Source organism: Gadus chalcogrammus, chromosome 4 (assembly GCF_026213295.1).
Source record: "Gadus chalcogrammus isolate NIFS_2021 chromosome 4, NIFS_Gcha_1.0, whole genome shotgun sequence".
NCBI classification, from domain to species: Eukaryota; Metazoa; Chordata; class Actinopteri; order Gadiformes; family Gadidae; genus Gadus; species Gadus chalcogrammus.
Genome location: NC_079415.1, coordinates 13,246,335 through 13,257,702, shown reverse-complemented (window position 1 = coordinate 13,257,702; position 11,368 = coordinate 13,246,335). Strand labels below are relative to the sequence as shown.

The following is an 11,368-nucleotide window of genomic DNA, read 5'->3' as shown; positions in this document are numbered from 1 at the left end:
GTCTATGTAAAACAAAAAATGTTATACAAAAAAAACATATTTAGATTTTATATAATTTTTAATGTTGATAAATGCTTTAAATCTATTATGTGGCCTCACCTTTTGACTTACCCTTGTCAAAACACATAGGGTGAACTCCAACTGCCAACTGCCCTACACATAACACAAAGCTTATTCTCTAAAAAAAAACTCCCTTTGATTTTATAACGTTTTTAAATGTTAAATGCTATAAATCTATTATGCGGCTTGAACTTTTGACCTACACATGTCAAAACACTTGTGATGAACTCAGCTTACTGTCCTACACATAACAAAAAGCTTAATTTCTCAAAAAAAAAAACACTGTTTGATTTTATAAAATTTTTTAATGTAAAGAAAATGCTTTAAATGCTTCAAGTCTATTTTGCGGCTTGGCCTTTTCACCTACCCATGTCAAAAGACATCTGATGAACCCAGCTAACTGTCCCACACATAACAGAAAGCATATTTTTTCCAAAAACCGACCTTTTGATTTTATACTATTTCTATAATGTTAAAAAGGGCTAAAAATCTATTAAGCGGCTTGACCTTTTCAACTGCCCACATCAAAACACATCTGGTGAACTCAGCTAACTTCCCCACACATAACACAAAGCTTATTTTCTCAAAAAACCCACCCTTTGATTTTCTAAATATTTTTTACTCTCAAAAAAGGATATAGATCTATTATGCGGCTTGACCTTTTGACCTACCCATATCAAAACACATCCGATGAACCCAGCTTACCCACACATAACACAAAGCTTATTTCTTCCAAAAACCGACCATTGATTTTATACTATTTTTTTTATGTTAAAAAAGGCTATAAATCAATTATGCGGCTTGACCTTTTGACCTACCCATATAAAAACACATCTGGTGTAATCAACTAACTGCCCCACACATAACACAAAGCTTATTTTCTCAGAAAAAAAAATTGTATAAAATCAAATGGTGTGTTTTTGGAAAATAAATAAGCTTTGTTTTACATAGGCAGGCCTTGTATTAACACATCTAAGTTGGTTTTGTCACAAATTCGTCCATCGAAGCCAGTGCTAAATAGATTCTTCGAATGTGTCGAATATCCAACGTCCAATATAAATTAGCTTTATCACGCTTGGTGTAAGAGGCATCTGGATCACACCATTAGAGCCTTCAGCCCTTAATGTCCCAAAGGTGGTCATATCAAACAATCCGTCTGAAACTTACAATTACAATAGGATCCACCGCACTTGGTGCTTGGCCCCCTATATGGTAAAGAGGAACTACACAATCTCCAACATTTCTTTATATTTCCCTGTTCTCTTTACTTCCCCATCACAATGGTTTACCTACCTACCTTCCTTCCTCTATAGATACCTCTATAGATTAACACCACATAACATTGCTTTGACTTTGTTTGTAAGCCTGTGAAGAAAGTCTCCGCTGTATTTGAGTGAATTTTTCACTTTGAAAGTGAAGTTGAAAGTGTATGATGTCCAGGACTGGGAATTGGAATGTGGCTGCTGGGGACACCACCAAGGGGGTTAAGGAGAGGATTGTGGATATTTACGTCAGTGTGGAAAGTCTGTTTGTTTACGATAAACCCTGGATGGAAGGAGACAGTAAAGGGGCAGCTGTGAATAACGAATACTCAGGTATGAGATTACAACACAATGCCTTATAGTATTTAACATGATAACACAATTTAATACTGAATGTTTAAGCTGCATATTTTATAGAGACATACGTTAGCACAGCAGTGTGCGAGACTCTTAAATGTTCTCTTCCAGAAAATGATGTTAAATAGGTCAATATATATTATATAGCACCGGCATTCCTGGCAGAATGAAAACATTAAAATGTAAAACGGAAATACAATCTATTATTTTCTGCAGGACTGTGTCACTGTGTATCAATGGTAAAGCATTTTAACAACATCAGAATTGTATCAAGGATCTGATTTATTATTAATGTAATTCTTGTAGTAGCAGCCGTGGTAGCAGTAGTAGTAGTGGTAGTTTTGTAGTAGTAGTAGTAGTGGTCGTTTTGTACTAGTAGTTGTATTAGTTAGAAACAACATGGTCAGTCTATTATGTTCCATGCTCCACACTCCCACCAGGACCAGTGAGGGCTTGAGACTGCAGTCTCTAACCGGTCAGTTGTTCTGTTCCTCTCTCACTCTCCCTCTTTAAGAGGTGGCCGAGGCTTCAGGGCAGAAGAAGGCCTGCAGGATCCGAGCCGTGCTGCCTTGGCTCCTCGTGGTTCTCCTCCTTGTGGTCGTCACAGGCCTCGGAATCGCCCGTGAGTAGAGCCAAGATGGCCGTACTCGATCATACTCAGATGATTCCTATGCAGTATTTGATGCATTTGGCGAAACAAACCTTGAATCTTATACAAGGGCATATCTTTTATTGATTGCGATAAACCCATTAGACAGAGGACAAACACAGGAATCGCTCATAATAACATTAATTATGGTTCATTTTTGCACCAAGGCACGATGGTAGACTAAACTAGTAAAGAACAGTTTACTACCAGTGCCCTGGTACATCAGAGGAGCAGAACCATCATTAGTGTGATGGGTGTTAAAGGGGACCTATTATGCTTTTTAGACCTTTATGACCTATAAACATTGTTATAATGATTGATAGTCATGTTTAACCATACTAAAGTGTCAAATAATGACATACATGCATTTCGACGTATTGCCTGCTGACAGTCTGAGGGGTGTGTGCAGAGCGCTGAACACTCGGAACAACGATTGCGATTCACTTGCTCACATTTCCGGGAAATCATCTACGTAGAGGCACTCCTGCCACGCCCCCATATGCCTGGTCAAATCTGCCCGCGCGTGCGCTTCAAGTCCGCACTTTTCACTTCACAGTGTAGCTTTGCACGTTTGTGGAACAATGCCTTCCCCGCCCAAAAAAAATGTTTTTGGTTGTGAGGGAAACTTATTTAATTTATTTGGTTTTCCGAAAGACCCAAGTACCAGTAGTAGGCTACATGCAAGCGCAAAAGGAGGGGGTGGAGCTCGACTGCCCTTCGCAGGTCTTCCGGAAGGTAACCAATCATAACGGAGTGGGGTTGGCAGGAGGGGGGCGAGGGGGCGGAGAAGGGCGAAACCAAGCGTTGACAGAAAATGCTGAAAGCGCCCAGATGAGAGGAAGAGTTTCCCGAAAATCTGCATCGTCTTTTGTCCTGTGATTCGTGTCAGGTTGCGCTATAGGAGTCATTAATAACAAATTAAGACCAGAAAAGTTGCATAATAAGGTCTCTTTAAGGACAGGCCATTTCCTTTAGGAGATCGCCACTTTATTCAATCATAGGGCTAGGTGATCTCGGGTCCTAAATTAGTTATTCCGTTATTTTAAATGTCTCCGGCTTGCTTGATGGACAATGAAATGGGATTTGACAAGTATGGGACTAATGTATGGGCTAGATTGATTTGATCCCCCTGTGACCCGGAAGTTCTAGGGAGTTCCCTATTTTCCGATCTGTATTCTGACGGAGAGGGAGAAGGCTTGCTCCGACATCAGGGACTGAGACGGCACATCCTACCGCCTGTCAATAGGAAAACACGTTGAAGCCAAGAAAGCTGGAGTGGGGGTACCGTCGTCTATCCATTTCGTCGTTCAATTGAGCAAGCCTTGTTAGTTTTACATCAGGCTAGAGAGCGGTTTACGCCCTGATACACTATGAAGCCGGTGTTGCAGGAGGCTTGTGATCTCTCTGCCCAGTGTACCGTGACGTGAACGCCACCTGTGTTAGTCCTCAGTGACGCCTCTTTGAAAAGAGTCTTGTGTGATGAGTTGGCAAATGACAAATCTAAGTAATTGATTGACTCTCACCCCTACGTCCAGTCAAAGAAGAACAGGCCGATAATTTCAACCAAACCAGCACACTAATGGAGGTCCTGGAGAAACTATGTGGTGAGTGAAACAGTACTGCATAGCAACATATATAACAAAGTGTTATGTTTGTTCCTTATATATGACAAACCAGGCGCAGCAGCATGTTTAGTTCCTAGCACTCTTCAGGGCTCTCAAGTTTTGAACTGAGTTCAGAGTGAGATTCTGTCGACTCTTTATTGCATTAGCGGTCCAACACATGTACTCGCTCATAGCTTTCTCACAAAGGCTATCACCCGCCTCTAACTGGTGCTAAGCCTTATGGGAAACGTAGTCCAATAAACCTTATCCACACATCTCCCTTCCTTTAGAAGTAAAGCATTTTCTTTCTAAACAAATGCATTCAAAATAAGTAACTGCATTACCACATAACAACAATTAAACAACATTTGTTTACTTAATTATTTAGCCCATAAGCATCAAACTTTGTTTTCTCATTATAAAATATTCAAAGCGAAACATAAATTATACTACCATAACCACAGTTACAAACATTCACTTATTTATGTCCCCCCCCATTTTGCAGTGGCGCGCTCCTGTAGATCAATAAACTTATGTGAAAGTCCTCATTTCCCTCATGTGCTTTCTTCATTATTCCTTTGATGATCGTAACTGAGCTCTCTGCAAGTCCATTTGACCTTGGGTAGTTTGGGCTTGACGTGTGGTGGTTAAAACTCCACTCTTTAGCGAATGCTTCAAATTCGCATTGCAATCGAACAAGTCAACTCCGACCTTGTAGTATGGGTATTTCGGCACTTGGTGTGGCATCAGCGGCTCTGCCTGCTGTTTTGGTCTGTATGTGAGACATAATTCACAAGAAGCCGTAGTATGGCTGATATCTGTGTTCATTATTGGCCAATACATAACTTCTTGTGCCCTCTGCTTGCATTTTTCTTCTCCCAAAGGTCCTTCATGTATCTTTTGTAACATTTTCTTCGCATTGCAGGTGGAATGACAAACTTGTTTCCTTTGTATATGATGCCATCCACAACAGTGACTTTTGTTCTACACATCCAGTAGTCCTGTATTGCAGCTGGACATGTTTGTCTTTGTTCCGGCCATCCTCTCAGTATTGTCTCTTTTTCTCGATCCGTGCATATCTAGTTTCATCTGATGTCAACGCTCTGGACGCATAGGCAACAGGTTGCCAGTCTTTTTCATGTAGCTGTAGCAATACTGCCTCTAGTCCGTACTGTGACGCGTCAGCTTTAATCCGTGCCTCCGGGTCATAGAACTTAAGCACAGGCTTGTTGGTGAGTATTCCCTTCAAGTTTTTAAAGCAGTCTTCCTGCTCTGGTGACCATGTCGATTCATTTTTTTCCTCCAGGAGACACCTGAGTGGCGCTGACTTTGTTGACAGCTGAGGTATGAATTTTGCAAGGGGAGTTACCATACCTAGAAACTAGGGATGCACCGAAATTAAAATTCTTGGCCGAAACCGAAAATGAGGAAACCAAGGCCGAAAACCGAAACACCGAAAGAAATTATTATGCCAATTATTAGTACCATTTAGGGTTGCTGCGGTATACGGTTTTACCTGTGTTACCGGTGTTGAGGCCAACACCGAGTTATTTTTTATAATTTTTTTCCAGTAATAAAAAAGAAATCGCCATTATCTTTAGGTCTATTTGATTAAAAAAAAAGTTCGGCAGTTTGTCTTTGCACTGTTTTATTTTTGATGCGTTTTATTCATAAAAAGATAAATTATAGATAAACCTAATAGATAGGCTACCTATTAAAGCGTTGGTACACACAAGACCGGTAACTATAGCAACGCCAGACAAATCCCTGCCTCAGGGACAACATCCCGAACAAATGTCAATGACTTTAATCCAAACAGGCATATATCTTTGTTGAGTTTTAAGTTTACTTGCCGTGTCAGGTCGAGCACCTGTCTCAGTCGCACATCATGTTCTTCAGTTCGGCTGGACGCCCACACGATGATGTCATCCATCATGATATCGACTCCTGGTATGTGTTGAAAGAACACATACCAGGGTTAGGGTTAGGTGTCAGCGCTTTGGCGCTGACAGGATCCCATATGCCAGACGTAAGAATCTGTACCTTCCCTCTGGCGTGTTGAAAGTACAAAGCTTGGAGCTTTCCTTGGAATATTTTGCTTTTCACGGTGAGTTTCTCATACTCATTCACAGATATGGGGTTGACTGAGGCTCCCGTGTCCAGTTTGAATGGAATTATAGTACTGTTAACAGTCTATGGCACTATCCATTCTTCTTAATCTTTAGCCTCCTTTATATGCACAGCATCCACAAATAACTCCTTATGTTCCTCTTCAACTGCAGGTGCCTTCTTTTTCTTAAAGGCGTCCGCTTTTTCAGTATTTTGAGAAGTGGTTATTTTTCCCGCAGTTATGACACTCCTTGCCATATGCTGGACACGACTGGTTTGTGGCTTCCTCCACATTTCCCATATTTAAAGTCTGTTTTAGCCTCTCTTTGCGACTTCTATTTATTTGGATTTATTTGGCTCTGCACATGTTAATAGTTTTGTCCAATGTCAAGTTTTGCTGCCACAACAGTCTTTCTCTGAGTCCATTATCGGGTATGCCACAGACGATTTTGTCTCTAACTAGCTAGTCTTTCAAATTTACAAATTCACACGTCTTACTCAGTGTGTGCAACCTACTCCTTCTTTTTGATCACATGAGAAAAACTTATATCTCTCAAACATAATGTTCTGTTTTGGCACAAAGTACTCTTCAAACTTGTCCATTAGCTCATCCAGGCTCGCATCATCATCAAGTTGGGAACTGTTGCACATATCCAATGCATCCTCACCTATCACGTGCAGCAAGATTGACGCTTTTACTTTATCTTCTTCTCCACTTGCAGCCATAAAGTTGAATCTCTGCTTAACAAATACTTTCCCGGCAACAAATGCCCTAAATAAATGCTTCTTCATCAATTGCCCTGCCTCCAGGGAATTCAATTAATTATTAGTGTGTCTATGTCAATTCATGTTTTTTTCGTATTTTTCGCAGAGCAAATGGGGTGTACTCATAATTGGAAAAAACTTCCCTGCAGTTGTTACTCCATCTGCCCGCAAATTGGAAGCCAAGAAAGAAAGAGCAGTGAGGAAAGCGGAAAAGATTGTGTCTGCACACAAGCCGACCTAGCCAGCATAACCACTAGAGAGGAGCAGGTGAGCTGTCCTTCTCCTTAACATTGAGCGTTACGTTGTCGACCTCTCTCCCCCCAACCGTGCTAATCAATGATCCCTTTCATTTGGTCATTCTCCATTTTTGTGAAACAAGGAAATTGTTTCTAGATTGTCTTCTGACAAGCCAGCATGGGTGGGTCTGAAGAGAAACGATGATGGAGTGTGCCATTGGGTGGATGGTACTCGTCTCCCCACTAAAAGGTAAGAGAACTATTTTTCAATAGATATTCAAAAGAGGCCTGTGTGTCTGAGAAAATCTCAGTAGGATGCTTGTTTCAGCATCCGTCGGGATGGAGAGGGTATTTACTTTGATTGGCATGGGGTTTGTAGGGGGTTAAATTATTACCATAGAATTAAATAATGATTAATGGAATAATTTGCATAATTTCAACTAAACGTAAGCAAACAACACGGCGGTGGTTACAGTCACAGCATATCCAAACCATTCTCCACAAGGTCACTCCCATCACCGTTGCTTTGTGAAAATTAGGGCTGGCCCGAATACCATTTTTCAGGCTTCGAATACTCGTTGGTTTTTCCGAGCGAATATTCGAATACTCGTTCCAGAAAAACACACCATCAAAAACAACATTAATAATCCCTATATACTCCCTGGAACCGATTTAGACAGTATCTGCATATTTTGTTGAAGATTTAATAGCTTTTGAACGTTAATTATTAGGCCTAAGCAGTGGCGATTTTGGTTTGGAAACTCTGGTGGGGCCCATGCAGGAAAATATTATAACGCAATCCAGAAATACCACATATTACTACCATCACAAAAAAAACAGTAGCAAGTGACAGAGGGGACCAAAATTGCAGCTGAATAATGCCATCACTCAAACGCGAATCTGACGACATATATTAGGCTATTATAGCAATAGCACCACCAAATGGCAGCGTTCAAGATCTCACAATATCAAAACTCAAGAAAACAACGTGGCAACAATAAAAACACAACGGCGCACACCCTTTACACAGCAATCAATATACAAAGCCACCACTCACAATATACCAAAAAAAGAAGAAGTATGGCATTTAAAGCACAGTACCTGTGCTTTAAGGACAGTGCTGTCTGGTCTCCTTTGTGTGGCTGAGGGAAAACACAAGCATTTTTTTCCGCTTGAACCACTCCTGGTTGAACGATCTATTCTTGTCCTTTCCCTCTTGAATAATGATTAAATCCGTCAGGCGATGTGGTCCCAAACGTTTTATCTCCAACCTCTATTCAAGTGCTAAATCTCACATGAGACAGATACTCAACACGATTCATCTTTTAATGAATGAAACGTCCATTTGTTGTTATTTACTGTAACAGTAACTGTAACAGTAACTACGTTAGCCAGCTAGCAAGATCTGATCGGCTCCCGCCGTAAACCCCGCCCTTTCTACAAATCAGCCAATGAGAAGAGCTTTGGGGCACTAAACTTCTGGCCCCACCGCCGAAACAGAAGTGGGCGCTGCGCACGCGCTTGCTCGCGCAACAGCACCAGTTTTCTACACTGCAGCAGACGGGGCCATCTCGGCTGTGCCCCACCGAGCGGAACAGACGAGACGGAGCAACGAACTGTTTCACACACAACTACTACACTACAACAATTGCGTTCATCAAATTAAAACTGCGGACATGTAATTAATTATTAACAATTAATGTATTATTAACTTATGCTCAATGACATTTTTGAAAAAAAAAAGAAAAGTATAATCGTGCCCTGCACGGCAGCGTTCTCTGGTGGGGCCGTGCCCCACTGGCCCCTAATGCAAAGACGCCACTGGGCCTAAGTAAGTTGGAGTTCCTAAGTTTTTCCCCGTGGAAGCGAACAGCTGTTGCTCCGTTCCAAATCAGCTGTCCTCTGCCATCTCAGCCCTTAGGGGAGCTTTTCAATTCATCGTGGAACGTGTATATTCTCAGGGAATTTGTATATTAAATCCATAACAAATACTGAATATTGATTGTCTTATGTGTCCATATTATATCCATTATATTGACCAGGGAATTCCCAAGACGCTCACGCTCTGCAGAAAGCCAGTCACAGTTCATTGGCGCAGCGCTGTACAGCGAACGTAAACAAACTAAGCTACGGTTAGCATTTCGCCAAGCATTACTTTTCATCCCGAGATCCCGCTAATGTTGTGTTGTAAAGTAAAGGGAAACAAGATATCTATTCTTCATCCACCTCTCTCACTTCTCTGCTTGGTGTCGCTTATAGTTTGCCTCCCTCGCTCTGGTAACGTCAGGTACGTGGAAAAAAAAACAACAACGAAGCTCTGAATACTGATTTAAGCTTTGAATACTAATTTTCCGAACGAGTATTCGAATATTTTAATAATTCGGGCCAGCCCTAGTGAATATCAGACCTACAATCCCACGATGTGGAAGTACCCCTTTCAGAATCATGGTCACCCGATGTATCTCTGAAGATGCTTGGTAAATAATGCCGATGATTTACCGGTTGTTTCTTTCACAGTTTCGGGCACGACAGCCCGGAAGAAGAACCCTGTGCTTTGAGACCTCTGAGTTGTTTCGCCTGCAGCTCCAAACAAAACTGGATCTGTGAGAAAATAATAGAATGAGCTCACCATGGCAGGGTACAGCCAACCAGCACACAGACACACTGGTGTGGAAAATTTTACAATTTTAATAACATCACAGATACATTTGCTCATCTTCTTTACTGTATCACTGATTCACTTAGAAATCCCTTTGTGTATGTATTTAAGTTACGTTATTTGCCGTCTACTAAATACTTTGAACATGTGCACATTCCACTGTCCTATTTTGCACATTCTTGCATAGCAGTAAAGCTTATATTTTAAAGAACAGACTGTTCTAAATCTCTTTTATATTCCTTAGATATTTGCCATAATGTTTTCTTTAAGTAAATGTTTCTATTTCTATAGTTTTCTGCTTTCAGTGCTTGTGGCTTATTTTCTCACTTTACCAAGGTTTGTTTGTTATTGATTGCACCAAATACCAAGAAAAATTCCTTGTAATAAAACACATTTTGAGGAGGATCCACCTGATTGTAGGTGTGTATTGCTTGTGACAGGGGGAGAGGATGTGTGAGAGGGATCTTGCCATAATCCGTCTTTCTATCACGAAGAAAGTGTATTGGACTAATTTGGCCTTCCGGCGGCCATGTTGTTGCAGGCAATGGGTTACTTAGGGAACATTTGGTCATCGTGCGGAGAGACAAATGTCTACAAAGTTTCATGACCGGAGCAGGGGCGGATGGTGTATAGGGGCGATGTGGGCGACGCACTACCAACTGAGAGATAGAGGATTTTTTTAGCCAATTCTATCACAGCAAAAGTAGTTTTCAGTGTTCTAGACATATTATCTGTCATTGTCCAACAAGTAGTGTTTCAAATGGTCCCGCCTCTCATTGACTTGGAAAATCGCCCAAGCATTCGACCATTGACTGTAATGTTAAAACTTTTTTTTTCTGAAAATGAGCCTTCAAAGCATTTTCAATGGAGATTTGGGACTCACCCTAACGTGCTTAGGTCATACGTAACTGAGCAAAGAGCGCGAAGGGCTATCTTTGATTAAGTCACTAGCTAATTTCAACATGGCAGCTAATGTGTGCAATTCCAATGCGTCTCTGAAAGAAGTTCCATTTAGTCGACGATCCAATTCAGACAAATTGGCATTAAAACAATCAGGACCTCCAAGACCAAAATGTATAATTAAACAAATTTCTACAAAGGGGGGAAACTCCTACACCCGAGGATTTTCAACAAATTGGTACGAGAAAAAAAGCTGGCTAGCAGGTTGTGAAGAAGCTAACACAGTCTTCTGCTACCACTGCCTACTCTTCCACCCTGACGACAGACAGCACTGTTTGGGTATCGAAAGATGCACCATCTATCTGAGAAAATCAAGAAGCATGAGATGCCAAAGATCCACATGGATAGCTGCTTGAGATTTGCGACTATTGGGAGGGTGAACATTGCCACTCAACTGGACGAGGGATACCGGCTAGCTGTTCGTCGCCACAACGATGAGGTGAGCAAGAAGGGGTCATCCCTATGTTCCCCCGCTCGGGGAACATAGGACCCTTTTAAAAAAAAAATTGTCCTATGTTCCCTGTTTTTCCCAAAAAGGGTCCTATGTTCCCCTGTGGCCATACATACCGGGGAGCATAGGACCCTTTTTGGGAAAAGCGGGGAACATAGGACCCTTTTCTGGGAAAGGGGTCCTATGTTCCCCGCAATCTATCAATCTTTAAAAATATTTAAACTTTGACGCGACATTAGCGTGATGACAGCCAATC

General features: G+C 41.4%; 1 protein-coding gene across 1 annotated transcript; it reads left to right on the top strand.

Annotated features, from left to right (window-relative positions):
- The first annotated feature begins 1,053 nt into the window (after nucleotides 1-1,053).
- Nucleotides 1,054-10,095, top strand: LOC130380282 (C-type lectin domain family 2 member B-like). Its single transcript, XM_056587439.1, has 6 exons — nucleotides 1,054-1,655; nucleotides 2,194-2,301; nucleotides 3,864-3,932; nucleotides 6,913-7,073; nucleotides 7,186-7,292; nucleotides 9,560-10,095. Exons 1-6 carry the CDS (start codon nucleotides 1,490-1,492, stop codon nucleotides 9,663-9,665), a joined length of 717 nt encoding a protein of 238 aa, XP_056443414.1. The 5' UTR covers nucleotides 1,054-1,489; the 3' UTR covers nucleotides 9,666-10,095.
- The last annotated feature ends 1,273 nt before the right edge of the window (nucleotides 10,096-11,368 follow it).

What these genes read in the sequence shown, in the direction of transcription:
- LOC130380282 (XM_056587439.1), top strand. Translation starts at nt 1,490, where the DNA reads ATGATGTCCAGGACTGGGAATTGGAATGTGGCTGCTGGGGACACCACC. An exon ending in TGTGAATAACGAATACTCAG is followed by an intron (nt 1,656 to 2,193) that starts GTATGAGATTAC and finishes TCCCTCTTTAAG; the next exon opens with AGGTGGCCGAGGCTTCAGGG. An exon ending in GGTCCTGGAGAAACTATGTG is followed by an intron (nt 3,933 to 6,912) that starts GTGAGTGAAACA and finishes TATTTTTCGCAG; the next exon opens with AGCAAATGGGGTGTACTCAT.